This window comes from Miniopterus natalensis, chromosome 8 (genome assembly GCF_054644295.1).
Source record: "Miniopterus natalensis isolate mMinNat1 chromosome 8, mMinNat1.hap1, whole genome shotgun sequence".
In the NCBI taxonomy this organism is placed as follows: domain Eukaryota; kingdom Metazoa; phylum Chordata; class Mammalia; order Chiroptera; family Miniopteridae; genus Miniopterus; species Miniopterus natalensis.
In genome coordinates this window covers 13689380-13708780 of record NC_142088.1, presented here as the reverse complement: position 1 = coordinate 13708780, position 19401 = coordinate 13689380, and the positions used below count along the sequence as shown (strand labels likewise).

The window sequence follows — 19401 nt, the reverse complement described above, 5'->3', positions numbered from 1 at the left end:
TAGTACCCATAAATTCTACCTCATTATTTTTTAAGCTGTATAGCACCCATTAGTATAGCTATTTACAATATATTTAACCAGTGCTTTTGTCAAATTTTTCCCCCCAGATTTTTACTTTTCAAAGCAATACTACAAATAACACATATCTTTGTTTAACCGTGAGACTATCCATAGGATGAAGTGCCAACAGCAAAACTGCTGGGTGAGTTGGTTTCATTATGATTCCATATTTAGACGACTCTGACTTAAAAAGAATTTCAAACTGGTAAATGGAGCCAAATAACTGATGAGGAAGCGGAGGAGCTATTTTGATCACAAGGGATACCATTCTGGGCAACCACTTCCCGTGGGCTGACTTGTGTCTCAGCCAAGAGAACAATGCAGATCTTGACTGAACGCTGCTGGCACAGTCCCTTTGGGCAGAGATGCCTCAAAACTCAATAGCATCATCGGTTTCTGTGCCCTCAGTCCAGATACACACACACACACACACACACACACACACACTCTCATATATATAATCTATATATAGATATATAGATATATAGATATGTAATATAAAATCAGGAAAATGAATGCACCTTCAACTGGAGAAGTGCAGCTCTCTATGGGCACAGAGATGATATCATTATTTGACTGGGAATAAAGTGTCCAAAGGTCGCATGGGGAAAAATGAGATAGCAGGACTTGCTGGGTCTTGGCAGTGCGTTAAACTTTACTAGCAAAAATCTGTGTTTTTCACTCAGACTGCAATGTCTAAAGATCCCTACTTTCCCTTCCTAATCAGCTGACTCTGGTTGGGTATCTGCCTAGCCTCTTCCTAGAGTTGAGTCTTTATTTGAAATACCTCCCTTGATCTCAGCCCCAGATTCATCCAATATTACATCACTCTGGATTTCCCTGGACTCCACACTCTGCTGCCTGCCCTCCCAAATCCCTGCTGTGTCCGTACCTGAGATTACCACTCACCTGGGGGTGATGTTCAGAAATCTCTATCTACCCCCATTAACGGTCAGGGTATCCTAACCAAAGAGCAGTGATAACTTTATCTTGGAGATGAAAGCACCAGGTTATCATAGCTGGAGGACAATGGGAGTTAGCACAGTATATGAAAAGTACTTAGACAAGCAGCTGGTATACAGTAAGTGCTCCATAAGTGTCAGTTGTCATTGTTCTTGTATGATTCCTTTTTACCAGACCACCATCTACTACAATCACTGGCTTCCCTTATAGAATTTATTATAGAGGAGAGACTGCACTGACTTATCAAGTTTGTAGCCCACCAGATGGCTACATGCATTTGGGTTTATATGAGTCTCTTGTGAGTTTGGTTAGTGTTAGTAAAATCCTCTACGGTGCTTAATTTTATGTGTCAACCCGGCTGGGCCACAGTGCCTAGATATTTGGTCAAATACTATTCTAAATGTTTCTGTAAAGATGCTTGTGAATGAGATTAATATCTAAATTGGTACACTCCAAGGAAAGCAGATAACCCTCCAAAATGTGGCTGAACCTTACCCAATTACTTGAAGGCTTTAATGGAACAAAGACTGACCTCTGAATAGGAAGGAATTCTGCCAGCTGACTGACTTTGGACTTGAACTGCAACTCATCCCTGACTCTCCAGCCTGCCAGCCTCCTCCATCAGATTTTAGATTCACCAAGCCTCTACAACTGTGTGAACCAAATCCTGAAAAGAAATATCTCTCCATAGATGATAGACAGACAGACAGACAGACAGACAGACAGACAGACAGACAGACAGACAGATAGATAGATAGATAGATAGATAGATAGATAGATAGATAGATAGATAGATAGATAGATAGATAATAGATAGAGATAGATAGAGATAGAGATAAGATATAGATCCTGTTGGTTGTTTCTCTGAGAACCCTAACACCCCCCCCCCCCCCAAGTTCAAATAGCTTTAGGTTCCCTGAGAAAAACCAAGTTCAGAGACCTGCATAGTTGGTCATGAGATATTGGGCAGAAGTGATATCACCCATGGTACTTGCAAGCCTGTGAGTGTTGCATGAACAACCAACCAGCCTCCCTCAGGGACATATCCATCACGTTGACATAAGAATAGCTGTGAAACTAGAAGTGGGTCCTTACTATGATGAAAGTAGAAATTCTAACTTAATGGCAGTATCAACCACTTAGTTCTCATACTGAGTTGAGAAGCAGGATATTTAAAAAGAACCAAAGACAGCGATGCAGAGTCTAAGTGGATTATCATATCTCCACGTGCTTCGGAGTTAAGTGGCTGGTACATGATCAATTCTACCCTCCTGCTTCCTCACATCCTCCCTCAAACACCTCAGTCAACTCTGTTCTGTCCCTTCTTTCAGTACAAGGGGTGCGACAGGCTAAGTGTACAACCCAGACACTGCAGACCACCCCAGGGAAGGTCTGTTGCTACTTGAAACGCTCTATAGGAACTGTTTACAATGCCTACCTAGCAACACTCCGCCAGCAGGGAGGCCTGCCTGCCACACAGGAAAAGAAAACTGTACATTGTAAACAAGGGATGTTCTATGTTTTTGCCTCTATAGTTTTAAAACATAACATTTGGCCGTACCCCAGGGTTTGGCAGGGTTCAGTACTTCTCACAGGTTCACTCCAGCCCCACAACTGGTTCCCGGGGACCCTGCACTGCTCAGTAAGAGGAAGGCAAGCCCTCAGTATGAGAACTACACACACCTCTGAGCATGTGATGATTTAAATCATTTTTAAATAAACATGGAATTTCCATCACCGATTATGCCAAATAAACATCACCAAAAGGTGCTTAACAGTATTTATGAGAACAATTTGATTCTCAGCATTTATTTTCTTAATCAGAAATATAAAAGTCTTTTTTAGCAAAGTAAGAATGTTGACTCCACACACAAAGTCCTAAAGGAACTACTACAGAACCATCAGAAGAGACGCCAATGAACATAGATCAGAGACCATGAAACATCTCAGAGCTAATAACAAGGAAGCCTGGAGTAGGAGTTTTAACCAGCAGCAATCAGCATGGAAAAGCACAGCTTAGGAAAGGTATTACGTTATAAACGGGAACACTTCCTGAAACAAGGCTGGGAACCTCAAACCAAGCACAGCTCTCACTCCCCTGCAGTGAGAATGCCTTTCCTATCACTGGCATCAACAAGTCACAGAATCGGGCTTTGCTCATGCCTTACGAAATCGACACTGAATCTCAAACGATATCAGTTCCTCTCTCACAGTTTCATTCATGGTGCTCATTATATATCGTATCATTCACAAAGCCTAGATTCAGATCCTAACTCTGCACTTTCAGCAGTGTGGCCTTGGACAAGTCGCTTCAAAGAGGAATAATGGTGCCTACATCACTGAGTTCTGAACAGGACATAGTTAACACATGTAAAGTGGTTGAACAGTGTGCCTGGCACTGTTTTCATTATTATTAATATCTTGGAAGACAAGATCTTCCCATATTGTTAAATTATTTACACAAATAAATAAGGTGCATTGATATTTCACTAACTATTCCTAAGCTCCCTAGAACAGAGTGGTAGGTGAAGTACAACTAGCTTAACGAGAATGAACATAAGAAGAATGATTCAGTGCCATGATTCTGAGGTTGTTAACCGTTGCTTAGCCAAATTAAAGTATTTTATGACATCATTCAAAGACAAGAGCAATAATTTTTCTACTACCTGGAGGTCTGCAAATGCATTATGTCTTCTGCTGAAAGTCAGTTTTCCATTAGCTTTCAAGGGCTTGTGTAAATGAAACGTGGATTCTATTAGACTGAAATAATGTTCCTCCTTACATTTTCTGACACTGCGAGTTACTTTTAAGTTCATACCTTCGCTTCATTATTTGCTCTCCCATGTGTCTTCTGATTTTTTTTCCCCTCCCAATTTGGGAAAACACTGCAAATTTAGCCTTAACTATTTGCAATCCTTCCTCTGCCAGCTTCAGTTCAATAAGGGAATGTAAGTAGCACACACACTGTTTTGAAGTTATTTTTCACTTTTCAGAGAATTCCAAATATGGATGTTCCTGGGGTCTTTCGTGATATTGCTACTCAAGGAAAAACATAATGATCAGCTTTCCTCAATACTCTGCTTGAGCTTCTAAACGGCATCATGCAAAAATACTAGGGTTCCTTGTTTCTAGGTAGAATTTGTTCTCCTTTCAAAACTAAAATCCTGTTTTATTAAAATTTGTACCAATTTCATCCTGTGTGAAAAAGGAAATGAGCAATGTTAACAGATACGGAATTTGTTCAAATTTCAAACACCCCCCCCACCAGCTTCCCTCTTCCACCTTCTAAATTAATGGTGAGTTCACTTTTCAATCACACTGGACATAATAACAGTAATAATAAGTAGTGGCAATCCTTGTTGTAAATGTTCGCTATAGATCAGTAGCCCATAGACATATTTTGTTTGGCTGACACATTTTTTACGTGCATTTTCATTTAAAAATCTGGACATTTTATATGTAAATCTGTGTTTTCAGCTTCTCCTAAAAATCAGAAAGTCCTGGCACTTGCGGGTTCACATTCTCAGCATGGAAACAGCTCTCTGGAGCTTGGTAGTTGCTCCTCTTAAACACAGTATGAGCTTCCAATGATGTTCAGTTCTGCAACTGGAAGTGCTTTTCACAGGTACCTCCAAGAAGGAAACATTGTGACAATTCCTTTTAAATGCACATGCTCTTTGGTCCAGGAAAAACTATGGAAGGTCATACAAGTACACATGGATATCCACTGTTCCATTGCTTCTAAAAGCAAAAAACCTGAATCAACCTAACCATCCACAGGGACTGGCGGATTAAATGATGATTAAATCCATCCAAGAGAATACTAGGGGGCCCTCAAAAGCAATAAGGTAAATCTAAGCACTTTGAAATGAACAAATGTCCAAAATATGTTATTAAGTGGGAAAACAAAGCATCGTTCAGAAGAGCCTGTAATGTACAATCCCACCTGTAGGCAAATGAATAGAACTATTACTATATGCTTTTATATGCATTTTATATGAAAAAATTTAAACCATGTATATATATTATGTATATTACAATACATATATATAATATACTTACATATAAAATAAGTATACATTTATATATATGTACCTGTGTGTGTATATATATATATATTACACTTAAAAAAGGAAGCACCATGAACAGAGATATTTCAAATCATCTTATGTATAATTATTGTCACATCTTCACTGCTTGCCTGTCTTGGTTACAGAGCCCCTCTAGAAGTAAGCTTGACTTCTTTTCTTAGGCAAGGAGAAGCAAAGGGTTTCTGGATGGCTCTTCACACAGGTCCAAGAAGCACAGAGCAAAGACACAACGGGCAGCTTTGGAGCTGCGTCTATTCAGAGTCCTTTGTAGCTCATGTGGCCCCCTCTACCATCTTTTCAAAAGTGAACACAAACAGGGCAGAGAAGCAGGAGCTCCTCCAGAGAGGGCTGCCAGGCTCAGCTCCAAACACCCTTCAAGGCCTGTCCCATGTGCACAGGCCCTGGGGGTGGGGGAGGAAAGGGGTGTACTGTGTATGTATCATGGTCCTATCGCTGTTACTGCTTTGGGCAGAGTGGGGGAAGAAGGGGAAGAGAAGAGAAGAATTCGCTCTATTCTCCCCAGCACAAACCCTAACTGGTCAGCCCAGTGCAGCAAAGGACTGGCTGGCGCTTCCCATTAATGAAGCAGAAAACAAGGTCATGCATTCCTGTCCACATGCTCAGGAAGGGCAGCCAGGGCAGCGGTTCCTGGCTGGAGCAGACTTAGGATGTGCTTCAGGTGTTACTAGTCAAGGAGGGGATTGTGCTGTGGACATGGGAAGCCAGGGATAGTGCAGAGCAGGCTACTAGTAGGATGCTGCGCCCCTGAGTTAAACCCTGTGATGGCTATCCAGCAGAAGCTGTCCCCATCAGCACTCCACACCCAAGGAAGGACACTCATCAACAGCCACTGTGGGACTCTCCAGCCCAGCATTCCCCAGGCCTCAAGAACCAGGGGCAACTGTCCACCCTTCCCTTACCTCCATACCCACTTCTAACCCCCCAAGGGCATCCAAGCCAAACCAGAATAAAAGAACCAGGGTGCAGATAGCCTAAAGGTTATCACTTCCTGCTAAAGCATGCCTTGGGAAAGAAAAATAGTTAGCAATTAATTAGCAAAAATTCCCCCAGCATTCACACACACACACACACACACACACACACACACACACACACTTTTCCTGAGGGCCAGAACCTGGGGTTTAAATAGTCCTATTCTTCTCAATTACTAGAAAATACAAAGAAACATGCAGTCTGTATTTAATATAGATATCTATGTTTCATATAGGTATCTATGTACTCAGGGCTGCCTAATGGACACAGAAGTTAGAAAACCTGGTTGTATTATTTGGAAAATGATACCCTTACTACTACATTTTATTATACTATATACATAGTACTATATAATACTACTTTTGAAATAAAAGAGAAAATAAAACATGATCCCCTTTGCTGTTTCTCTTAAGTCCTCTCCTTTTCAATGTTCTAGTGTCCCCATGCCAATAACTTTGGATTGAGAGTCCATGAAGAGTGGTTTCAAGCCTTATCACAAAAATCATCTCAAATATGGCAGATATGCTGCTGCCTGATTCATTTAAGGAGCTATAAATAGGAAAAAAACCCAACTACTTCAGGTCCCACTAATTCAGAATTGGTGCTAATGCAAAGCAGCCTCCGACCTTCAGTATGATGCTTCTAACTGTGACTTGCTGAACACCTGGAAAGACAGAGGCGGACTGGTTGAGCCATTTAAGATGACAGACTATCTTCACGATCTCCCTGCTTGCTGTTTCTGTACTATTGTAATTTGTCTCATTAAGGTAATAATTAGAAATCAGTCTTATCTGTTTGTCAAGCTGGCCTACCAAGACCAGCTATAATTACCAACTACAAGCTGTTACAATACCTTCATGTCGAACACCTCAGCCTTCATTCTTTTATTTCAAGCCAGTCTTCTCAGTCATTGCTCTTTTTATCGGACATGGTTATCTGCACACAGCAAGGTCTCAAAAGGCACTTACCTCTGAATCCCTGGCCTGCTGATTGCGAACAACTATCAGATTGTACAGGAGCCTGTCATCGTCCGCCTCTGTGTGGGACACATCGTGAGGCGCACTCCACAAGTTTTTGTCATCGTCCCTCGCCAGGGTGGCTCCAAACGAAGAATACGGATTGTTACCACTGTGTATAAAACAAAGGTGTGAGAGGGTTTTGTAATATATATATCATAGGCAGGCAATTAATAGAAATAAACTAAACAGTAGATACTATATATTATATAATATGCAATGGAATATATACTTCTAACAGGAAAGTCTGAATTGTCTCTAATAGTTAAGCATAACACAACAGAACAATTAAAAGCCACTTTAAAAACAACAGGAAGAGATGCGATCGTACACCTGGGCAGAGGTAATTTTACCATGTTAAACATGAAATTTAGCACCAAGTACCCAGGCAGCTAAAACAAAAAAAGGAAATTCAATGGGGGCTAGAACTCATGTGATTAAAAGATGAAAACAATTAACATAAAGAGATGAATTTTTCACTGTCTTTGAATTCAAGGAAGCACAGTAGATATAAAGGACAATAGTATGAAATGTCTATCAATTTCCTTATAACAAGAAAATTAAGTAATAAACATGCATATCCAAATAGTTTCAATAAACAATGCTGGATGTTGGGTAAGAATTTCAGTAGCCCCATTTTGTACATTGGTCTTATGATCTACTCTTTATAAGGCAGTATCCATGCCTGGGCTTACGGAGATGAGTGGCAGAGAGTCAAACCTAGGACATGTTTGTACATAGTCCCAGTTAACTTCTGTGGGACTGGACAGGTGGAGTCATGCTGAGGCTATTCCCTTCATCTAATGATACGTATGAAGCACCGACTCCATGTTAATGACAGGACTCAATAAAACTGTGAGCAACATAGACATGGTCCTTGCCCTTGGACCTCACTAGAGTCTAGGTAGGGAAACACATTAATGAATGATCATATGACTATATAATTAAAAAGTGTGATAGTGCTATAAAGGGGGAGTTCAGGGAGCTTTGAGAGCTAATGGAGGTAGGTGTCAGATAGGCATTGTGATAAAGGGGTGCTTGAACTTTACACAGAAAGATAAGAACAGAGTTTAAGGCAATGGAAACATGTTCAAAGGCCCTGGGGTGAGAGGAAGCAGGGTGCACATATGCATTAGTTGAAAGGGGATGTTGGCCAGACAGTGAAAGACACTGGGGAAGTGGCTAAGGCCAGATCCACATGGCTTTGTAGACTCTGTTTTCTTACATTCTTCAGAAAGCTGGTCTTTATTCCTAACATCAAGGTAAGATATGGAAGAGTTTTAAGGACTATGATGTGACATGAACAGCATTACAGCTTTAAAGATCTTTCTGGCTAAAGTGTGGCGAATGCTTGAGAGGGGTCCAGAGTGGATCTGGGGATTCATGAAGATGCAACTGAGGTAACCAGGTGAGACATGAAGGAGTGACGGATTAGCATGATGATGCGCAGGCGACATCTAACCCAGACCTGAGGAATGCACAGCTTTTCACCAGGAAGGGAAGCAAGGGGAACGGTATTCCTGGCAGAGGGAACAGCACGGTCACAGGTTTGAAGGCTTAGTTCCCGCAGGGTTGGGGGATTCCCATCGTTCCTGCAGAGCTATACCACACGGTGCAAGGAGGGAGGGAAACGCAGGGACGCGAAGAAGAGGTGATATGGGTCAAACTGAGGATAGTGCTGAAGTTCAGGCTTGATCCTCTAAACTATGACAAGTTAACAACGGGATTTTGAGCCTTGTCAGGTCTGGGGTTTAGAGAAATAACTCTGCATGAAGACGGAACAAGGAGATGGCTTAGGAGGCTGTCCCATGAGAGCAGGTGTGGTTTTCATGCCATGCTCTTTGAGGTCCTAGTGTCAGGGCCTGGGGGCCACTGGGAGAGGAGTGGAACAGAAGACGGGCAGGCTGCCCACAAACCACCACAACCAGAGCAGCTACTCTGTTCAAAATCTTATTGGTTAGAGATACAAAGACAATTTATTTGGGGCATGGAAAAGGTGGGGTTCTATTGCTAAATAAATGCATGTGTAACGCTGAACACTTTGAAATACTGTTTGGGGTCAGAGTGAACAAGGGTGTGGGCTAGGTAAATAGCGGTGGGAATGGAAACTGAGAGGGTGGATTCCAGCAGCATCTGAGCAGGGGAAGTGGCAGCCCTGTGACTGATGACAGCAGCACAGAGGTGCAAGGAGAGTAGTCAAGGCTGACCTGCGATGCCTTTAAGGAGAATATAAGGGAGGAAGCCCTGTGAACCTGCAGGACCTTAAGAAAGAGGTCGGGATCCGGGCTTAAAAGCAAGGGCAGGGCTGGAGATCTGGACTTGGGAGAAATGCACATGCATTTCCATCAGCTCTGAGCCAGGGATCAGAGGGGGAGTGAGGAAAGACCTCAGGGGAATAGCTAGACCTAAGAGCAGGGGTGGGAGGGAGCTGGAGAGAGCAGGTGAGAGCCAAGAAAGAGAGAACACTGGGAAAATGAGGAATAGACACCAGAGAGGTGTGGATAACATGAAAGGCACTGACTCCAATTTCTTTTGCCTGAACAGATTTTGCAGCAAGGATAAAGCACCACTGCACTGCTCGGGGCTCTCCGCCAGGGCTTCCACATTCCACCCCTCCCTTACACAGCCCACAACCATCTGAGGTCAAAAGGATGGGGGATACTGTCCCACTCTGCAGACTGGGATGAGCCTATGGAGCTGCTTGACTTCTCCTGGGTCAGGGACTCCCAGCAAGAGTCCCTGAAGGAGCTTCTCCAAGCAGCCACAGGTCATAAGACTTGCTATCCAAATGCTGTGCTGGGGATGCACTCACAAACAGAGCGGCTCAGATAATAACTACACTATCAAGTGCAAACCTGTATAAACCAGCAAATTCATCTGGGGCTTCTCCTCCAGGCATCCAGACCCCGAGAGCACAGCTTTCACCAGGAGCTTGACCATGCTCCTGACGCCATGGGCCTCTCAGGCCAAGAACCCCTAGTTCTTTCCTGAAAATGGTTTTTACTTTTCCCTAAATTTGTTTCTTTTGTATAACCTTGTCTTTTCACCAGGTTAGTGAGCTCTTCAAGGGCAGGGATTGTATCCAATATTTCCTTTACACCCACATCGCCCAGCAGGGTCCGGCACAGAGTAGGTGCTTTAAAAGTACTTGCTGAATGGAGCAAACTGAGCTGGAACCCCAACTGCTAAAGAAAATCCCAGATATTACACATTGTTGCCACTTTTTAAAGATTTTTCTAAAGCAGGAGGGTAGAAATTGGCCAGTATTTGTCTGAATAATCAGTAATAACATTTAACCATGCCTAGTCTAGCCACCTTTTGTTTAATCACTCACAATTTCTTCGTGTTTTGAAAAGACTGACAGCTGCCTCCCAGGCCAGTCTCCTCACCTCCCCCTCCTTGTCTCAAACACACACACACACACACACACACACGCACGCACAGGCATGACTCCAGCCAGTGTAAAACACTAGCTACTCTTCCCTAATCTACAAATTCAAATAAAGCTCATAGGTCACCACCGGGCTGTTTAGTAGAAGTGTTCTGATCTTCAGACAGGTGCTGCCTCCACATCTAGCTCTGCTCTAATTAGGAGCAGCGCTCCCCTGGCGTCCCAGGAGCCTCAGACTCTGCCTAGTCATTGATACCCAGCGACGGTGCAAACAGAAAAGAGAGCCAGGGCCTTCTGCCTCTGAGTGAGCAAGGACTCCCCAGTGCTGGTTGCTGGGAGCTCCTGCCGCCTCCTACGTGCAGGATCTGATCTGGCCTGCTCATCTCTGCAGACCTCTCCACGCTGCTCTGCAGCCTCTCTCTACCTGGACTTCATTCCCTCCACATTCTTGCGCATCATTTACAAGCCAGGTTTCTTTGGGGCACAGAAAAGGTAGCTTCTATCACCAAATAAATCATTAAATTAATAATTTTATCAAAATCCTGGTCAAGATGAAAGAGAATGAGGGTGTCCCGCTCATTCCGCAGGATCTGGCAGACTGGGCCTGGCTCACCGTATCCTTGGTTCTGAGCGCTGGCACGCAGGTCCCTGCTCCTTATAGCCTCAATCACTACTCTGTCAAGGCAGCAATTCACTTTGCTTTAAAACATTAAACGCCTCGGCTAGAGGCAGCAGGACAAAGAAAAGCCCTAAACAAACCACTGGAGAAGCAGCTTGAGAGCCTCCAGTCTATGGAGGACTCTGGGGCGCATGTAAAGAGATTCAGTGCAAAGGCCCTGAGGTCTGGGCCCACAAGCCCATGGAGGACAGAAGGAGGGGAGGAAGGGGGCACTGAATCAGGAGCTTCCCTGTTTCGCCCTCCCCTATATAATTACTAAAAGGTACTGAAGAAAGTGAGAGGGGCTGTTTTGCCCCTGGCCACCATCTGCTGATGATAAATATTTTATTAACCTAAGGCATTTGAGAGGTGGCTCTGAAGTTACATTAGAAGCCTGAAGCTGTTTTTACTCCCAAAAGGGTAGGATGAAATAAGTCTCAGATTCCACCCCCAATCCCACCTGGGGCACAAGACCAAATTGCTGAGAAGTCTTTTCTTTCAATATGGTCTAGAGTTAAGGGAGACAGGAGGCTTAGAAACACTGGACTCCTCGCGCAGCGGCTTTGGCGCAAAGTGCTACAAGGCACGCAAGTGGCTTACAAGAGTTTCCTGTGAGTCCTCGGCACCAACAAGGGTCATCAGTGAAAGATTTGAGAAAGACCCACTGCTGATGTCAGCAGTCCCGGTGACTTTTCTGTTTCCCCCCTAGATGGCCTTGTGTCAGCGATCACTGGCTTAAGACTGAAGCTCTGAACCAGTGAAGAGATAAAATTTCCAGTTAACAGCAACCAAAGCAAAAAACCCGACCTCTAAAGGCTGTTGGGAGCCACCCCCTCACTACCTAAGGCCTTTCAGTCTGATTCCCCACTAGGAACTGGCCTGCCTACTGGGCACCTGGCTTCCAGACCTTTCCCTTCCTCCCTCTATGGTCACTTCCTCTGGTTTCATGGTTTTAAATACCATCTTCATGAGGGAAACTCCTAAATCTGGACGTATATTCCCCAACTCAGACCTCTCTGTCAAATCTGAGTCCTCTATCTACCTGCCCTCTCCCCATGTCCACTTGAGTGTCTGACATTCAAATTCAAAGCCAAGCACCTGATCTTCCCACCAAACCTCCCACCAGCAGTCTCCCCAGGGGATGGAACCCCATCCTTCAGATTGCTCAGGCCAAACCCTTCAAGGCATCTGTGGCTCTCTCATCCCTGGACACCTAATCCATCAGAAAATCCTATTGACAGTACCTGTTAAAATATCCACCTCTACCACTACCTCCAGAGCCAGCACCTCTGAGTTTTGCATAAGAATTCCTGCAACCGTTTTTTTTTTCTCTATCTACCTTTCTCTGCTACCACCATTGCCCCCACTAATTCTTTTCTCCATACAACAGCCAAAGTGATCCTTTTAATATGTAAATTAGATCATAACACCCCTCCCTCAAATCCCCCAGGGCTCCCACCTGACTTAAAAGTATAAGCCCTACTGTGGTCTCTAAGGCCCCAATGGGCACCCAGCCACTCTGGCCTTTATCAGCAGTTCCCTGCAACCACATGCACACACCCATCTGCACACACCCATCTCAGGCCCTTGAACCGCTGATTCATCTACCTGTAATGATTTCCCCACATATACTCACAAGCCTCACTCCCTCCCCGCCTTCAAATCTTTGTTTACACATCACCTCCTCCATGCCGCCTACACTAACCAATCTTTTCAAAATTACAAGCATGTTCCCCTGTCTCTGCTGTCTTTTCTCTTTCCTACACACTTCTGTGTCTTCTAATTTACTTATTATGTTCACTGTTTGGGTGTGGTCTCCCCTCACCAGAATAAAAGCCCCCTGAGCACAGGATCTGCACCTGTTTTGCTCAGTGATGTATCTCGAGTGCTCAGAACAGGACCTGACACTTAGTGGATGCTGGATAAACATTTGCTGAATATGAACTGTTGTTTCCCCAGTTCACAGGGCTCTGAAGGGTAGAAACGAGGCTAGAATCCCTGTCTCCAGACTCACAGGCAAATTCTTCACATCTGAGCTGTTTAAATTTATGAAGGTGGGGCTGGCTCTTAGTCTTGTGGGAAGAAGCGACAACACGCACATATTTTATGTCAGGTGGTAACCAGGACTCTGAAGGAATCCATGGCGAATAGGGGACCGAGTGGAGGGTGGGGAAGAACTTTCTGATGAAATGACTTTGAATGGAGGCCTGAATGAATAAAATGAGGGAGTTACCCACACAGGCAAGTGGAGGAAGAACATTCTAGGCAGGGAGGACAAGAGGTGCAAAGGCCCGGAGACAGGCGTATGCTTGGCGCATACTTGGCATATGAGGACCCAGGCGGTGGCCAGGAAAATGCAAGATAATGCAAGCTTAACTGTATGTGCTGACTTTAAAATCTAAACTATGCAGAACAGCCCTGAACTGGAAACCTCCCAGAAGTCCACCAAGAGTAGAAGAAGTGAACAAATGAAATGTCCTATGAAGCAATGAGACCCACAAACTAAGTGACACAGGACAGCTTAGATGGATCTCACAGAGAACACACACTATTTGAACCCATCTATGTGAGGTTTAAAAGCAGGCAGAACTAAAGTACTTATTTAAGGTGCATAAATGGGTGGTAAAACTATACAGAAAAGCAAAATGACTATCACAATGGTCTAGACACAATCGGGGACTGGGGACATGGGGCTGGCAACAGCTATCCCTTGTCCTTGGTGGTGGCATTTGCTTTATAGTTCTTTTACACTGTACATATTTTTGTATGTTTTTAGTCTCTGATATCACATGTACCAACACCAATTTTTAAAAGTTAAGGAAAAAACATCAGTGAGAAGCAATTCAGTAAACTTTTTTTAAAATATATCTTTATTGATTTCAGAGACAGGAAAGGAGAAGGAGAAGGAGAGAGAGAGAAAGAGATAGAGATAGAAACATCAATGATGAGAGTCATTGATCGGCCGCCTCCTGCATGCCCCCGACTGGGGATCGAGCTCACAACCCGGCCATGTGCCCTGACCGGGAATCGAACCCCGGTCACCTGGATCCTAGGTCGATGCTCAATCGCTGAGCCATGCCCGGCCAGGCCAGTAAACTCTTATCCTATGTCATGCAATAGAGGGGCTCATTAGATACATTCTGTCTCCCTAATTATTCTCTTAAAAAGCACAAAAGAATAGAGTGTGCAGTATGTACCTGGCGCAGAACAAATATTTATTAGCCAGGCCAAAAAGGACTCCAGTCACTAACAGAATAAACTGTTTCACCCAACATTTACGCAAAATTTACTTTTTAAACAAAAGTGTAGTAATAAGATCACCTTAAGATAGCCAGAGAGTAAGAAGTTCCAGGAAACCTAGATCACATGATATGTAAGAAAGAAATTTCATCTTCTCAGGAACCTCCATTGTGTTGCTAAAGCTGACTAATACAAGTCACAAAAGTGGGGGAAGGATATTGTAGGCGCCTGGGAAGAAACCTTTCAGTCATCCTTCTATGAATTTTTGAGTGGCTGGCGTCTTGGTAAAGCACTTATTTCAAATTCACTGGACTTGAGCCCGTTCTGGAAACACCACCCATGACCTTTCCCCCTCTCTCCTCTGTCCTTCAAGAAGGTAAAAGTACAAGCCTTGAAATGGATCCTTCAGGAGCCAGGAGCTCCTCCTGCAGCAGGATCCTCTGTGCCTCCTCAGTCACTTCCTATGAATCACCACCTGGCCCACAGCCTCGGGCTCTGTAACCTGCAGCTTCTGCAGGAGGCCACGGTGACTTGCGTCAGCTCAGGGAACCCAGCAGCATATTACGGGGGAAAGAGTCAGGCCATCTGGGCCCTGGCCTGAGCGACCTCACTGCCACTAACACATTAGCCAGCATTTTTTTAAAGCCCTTCCAAGGGCAGGAGACAATCTGATCTTCTCAGGGGTCATGTGAGTCCACACAGTGAAATGAAAAACCCCTCACATGTAGAAGATTATTGTCCTTGTAGGTAGTGATTCTCTTTAAGTGTCTTAAACTTGCCACCCTTCTTTCCCACTGGCACCTGGTTTTACCAGCCATAATACAGAAAAGGGGGGCCAGTGCTTCTCAACCCCAGGCTGGCACAATTCAGGGCAAGTCTCACGTTTCTGACACAATTTCTAGCACAACCACATGAGCAGCTATAGTTGTGTGCCTCCCTGCGTACTAGGCCTGCTGCTCTTTCTATGGCTCTGGAATATACTAGGATGGAATCCCAGCTCAGCCATCTGTGCCTCCGAGAAGCTACTAAAGGCCTTGTGCTTCAGTTGCATCTGTCAAGAGGAGACAGAAACATAATTACTGTCTGCCCTCCTTATCATCGGATTCGGTATTTGCAAACTTGCCCACTCACTAAAATTTCTTTGTAACTGTGAAATCAAGAGTCCCGGTGTTTTCGCAGTGCTTGAGTGAGGCCCAAGTTCCCCGCTGAGGTCCACCAAGGCTCTGCTTTCTGGTCTCAGCTTTCAGACTGCAAACGTGTGTCCTTTGGGTGGTCCATTTACTGCCATGTTTTTGTTTTTTTGCATTTTTGTGATTTTGTGGGCGACTTAGTGTTTAGAATAGGCCCAAGCATGGTACTGAAGTGGTAAAATATGTGTGTGAGATAAGCTTCACTAAGGCCTGAGTTACAGTGCTGTTGGGAGCAAGTTCAGTGTTAATGAATCAACAAAACATATTAAATGAAGTGTCTCTAAGCAGAAACACACACGAAACAAGGTATGTATTGATCAGTTGACGAATCTGCTGGTAGGAATCTGACCCTGGCTTTTCCCCTTGGAGCAATGGTGCGATATTCTTGAAGTCAGCATTTGCGGTGACTAATAGAACGTAACTACTCTAAATAACAAGAATGGACTGTACCTCGTAGGGTCATGGTGAGGACTTGATTAATAGATGTAAAGCACTTAAGACAGTACCTAGTACACCATAAGCACCAAGTACAACCTACAAAGGCTCAGGAGAGATGGGGCAGAGGAGGCATGTGTCGCAACCTCCATCTCTCCCGTCTTCTGCATGCTGGACTCAGCACAGCTCACACGGAACCATTTCTTTACACAGCCAAGGAAACTCAATTCTGGTACCCTCACTCAGATCCGCCGGTCTTGTGGGCGTGAATCAACCATCAAGAGCACACCGAGGCTGTATTTTCTTTTTCCCTAATGAAAATTCCAGGCACAGGAGAAAAATAACACACTGATGTTCTGTTCGTTCACTGCCCACAGGTAGTGTGCAGACACTCTGTTATCAGTAATGGAGCACTGAGAAGAGCAGGGAGAAGACAGATCTGGAAGGTCATTTGATGTTTCACAAATAAAAACTCAACCTTGGTTGTTACTTCTCTCCCTTTCTTCCCTTGCTTTTGAACAACTGGACAGTGGTGGTGCTTATCAGTTATTAACATCCAACAAAAATTAGAGAGCAAGAATTATGCTTCCCTGAAATGGTTCAAAGGAACCGCTGTGAAAGATGCTTTAGCGTGTAACATTTACACAGCGCTCTTTACACATTCATTTTGGACTCTTCCAGGCCTGATGTCTGTATTGGGTGTCATATGGCAGTAGACTCTATGGGACTTGGGCATCTCCGTGCTTAAAGGTGACTGACTGCAGGTATGCCTCCCAAATCACATAATTTCCAGGGCCACAACTCATGCTCAGCTGGGTTTGTATGTGGTAATAGCATGCTTTTTATCACTGATGGAAGAAGCCATGCTCTAAAAGTTAAATAAAACTAATGCTTTGAGCTCAAACATTTTCCCAAAAGTGCCTTGTAGTAGGTCAGATAGTGTTCCCCAAAAAGATATGTCTAAATCTTAATCCCCGGTTCCTGGGAATGTGACTTTATTTGGAAATAGGGGCTTTGCAGATGTAATTATGTTAAGGATCTTGAGATGAAATCATCCTGAATTTAAGATGCACCCTAAATCCAATGACTGGTGTCTTTGTCAGAGAAAAGAGAGGGATATTTAAGATGTAGAGGAAGAGAGAGATAGAAGTAGACAGGCAAAGGTTGGAACCAGGAGCCACCACAAGCTGGAATCAGCAAGAAATGGTTCTCCCTAGAATCTTCTGGAGGGAACATGGCCCTGACAACACCTTGATTTCAGACTCCTGGCTTCCAGAATTGTGAAAGAATAAATGTCTGTTGTTTGAAGTTACCAAGTTCATGGTGATTTGTTCTACTAGTCCTAGGAAACTAGTAATCCATATCCCAAATGTTTCTATTAGTAACATGAAAACCTAAACCAAAAGGTCAAGCAGGCCAAGTGTCCTTTCTCTAGGCCCAGACTTGCTCTTAAGCTTCCTGGTGTTAGCAATGACTACTCAACTATTCACTAGTGAAGCAGTCCTGGCCAGCTAAAGCGTTGAACAAATTGTCATGATTCACATCCTCTGGAACTTCAGTTCCTTCCCAGTACTACAGACAGTCTCGCTGCTGCTGTATTCCATGCCAAACAGAATTTCAGCTGGCACACGCCCACAGAAAGAGGGCAACCTGCACCAAGTCTGGAACAGCCCTTCAGGATTGCACATTGAAGTCTGATCTCCCCAGTTTACAGAAGAAGAAACGAAGGTTCCATGAAGTTAAGAGACTTCCCTCAAATCCCACAGCTGACTAGGAGCTGGGTCTAGGACTCAGGTCTCCGAATTCCCATTGGGCTTGGTTTACAGGGCCAGGTTGCTTCTGCATCTAGGTAGAAGAATTATACTAACATGGGTGTGGAAGGAAGGAAGGAGAAAGGGGCCAACTGGACAGAAGCTAAGACAAGTAATTTCCACCAGTTTCTAGTAGACAAATATTATATCACTTTTAAGAACTATTTGGTAGTTTTCTGAATTTTCTACAACGCGAGGTCTGGATTGGACAGACATGGGTTCACATTCTGGCTCTCTGCCTTATCAGTTGTGACTGAATCAATTATTTAAACTCTCTAAGCTCTGGGTTCCTCATTTACAAGATGGAGACAATGCCTATTTCATTTGATCATAGTGACGATTAAATGACAGAATGTGTGTAAAGAAATCTCACTTATGCAATAGCCTACATGCAGTAGGCTCCATTTATTTAAAGTTAAGAATGCTAAACACAGATTCAATGTACCGGCCGCCTCAGGAGGTGGGAGATGGATGTACCTATGGGGGGAAAACAGAGGGCCTGCACCCCACTGTTAAAGGTTTCTTAAGGTGGGTGTTGAGTGCATGGCCGTTTGCTCTGTTAGCCTTCACAGAACTTCGTTTTAAGTGAAGGATACATTTTTAAAATTTGCACAAAAAAAGAAATTACTAAATGAACAGCCATTATTATAATTTTTATTAATGAAAAAGTATTCATTCACTTCTTACTCCACGTTGAAGGCTGTGCTGGGCACAAGAAGCGATACTAACTAAGGTAAGACTTAGTCCCTCCCATCTGGCAGGGGCTCCAGCACCCACCTGATAACTGTGAGCCAGCAGAATGAGGCATGTGGCCCGAGGGGTAAAAAGGAGGAAGAGACACCATAACTGCTGGGGAGACTTTCTAAGGCTTCATCGCAAAGGTGGTAACTGAAATGGGCCTTCAGAGCTGAGCAGAACCTTAAGAAGCAGAGAAAACAAAAAGATGTCTAGTAACAAGTATGGCGTCGGCAAAGACACCAGGAGGGAAAGCGAGCGATGAGACGGATCATAGGCAGAGAGCAGAGAATGCAAAACCAGAGAGGCCAGGGATGGAGGAAACGCGCGAGGCGGCGTGGAGGGCCGGCGCGGAGGTTCCATGCACACTGAGGAGGAACATCGGGCGGCCTTCCCTTGCAACTTTCAAGAGAGCAATGTTCATGTCATCTCACGGGGGCAGAAGCCAGATTTCATCACGAGGGCTGGTAAAGGAGGCGGTGGGTACAGCTGGCCACTTTTAAAAATACTTGTGCCTGAGACAAAGGAAAGCAAAGGATGGTAATCGAAGGCCACGGCAATATCAGGATGAATTTTCAGTCAGGGAGGCCCGGCATATTTCTAGAGAAAGGGAGGGAAAAAGAACTAGTGGGACAGAGAGAAATGCAGATGCGAACCGGACAAGAGACAGGTATTCCCCTTCACGTACCAGGTTCCAGAGAAAGCAAAACGGGCAAGGTCAAAAGCCTAAGTGGCATTCTCAGACTGGCAAATGAGACTAAGAGTTATTTTTCTTGAACTAACAAGAGTCCCCGGTGCGTTCTGGAAAGGACTGGAGA

At 44.2% G+C, this 19401-nt stretch overlaps 1 protein-coding gene across 1 annotated transcript in view; it reads right to left on the bottom strand.

Annotated features, from left to right (window-relative positions):
• MREG (melanoregulin) overlaps nt 1-19401 on the bottom strand; it is a 42542-nt gene that overhangs the window by 19957 nt on the left and 3184 nt on the right. Inside the window, exon 2 of the mRNA XM_016196896.2 lies at nt 7076-7235. Coding sequence (XP_016052382.1) covers nt 7076-7235 — 160 coding nt within the window. The remainder of the gene's footprint in view (nt 1-7075; nt 7236-19401) is intronic.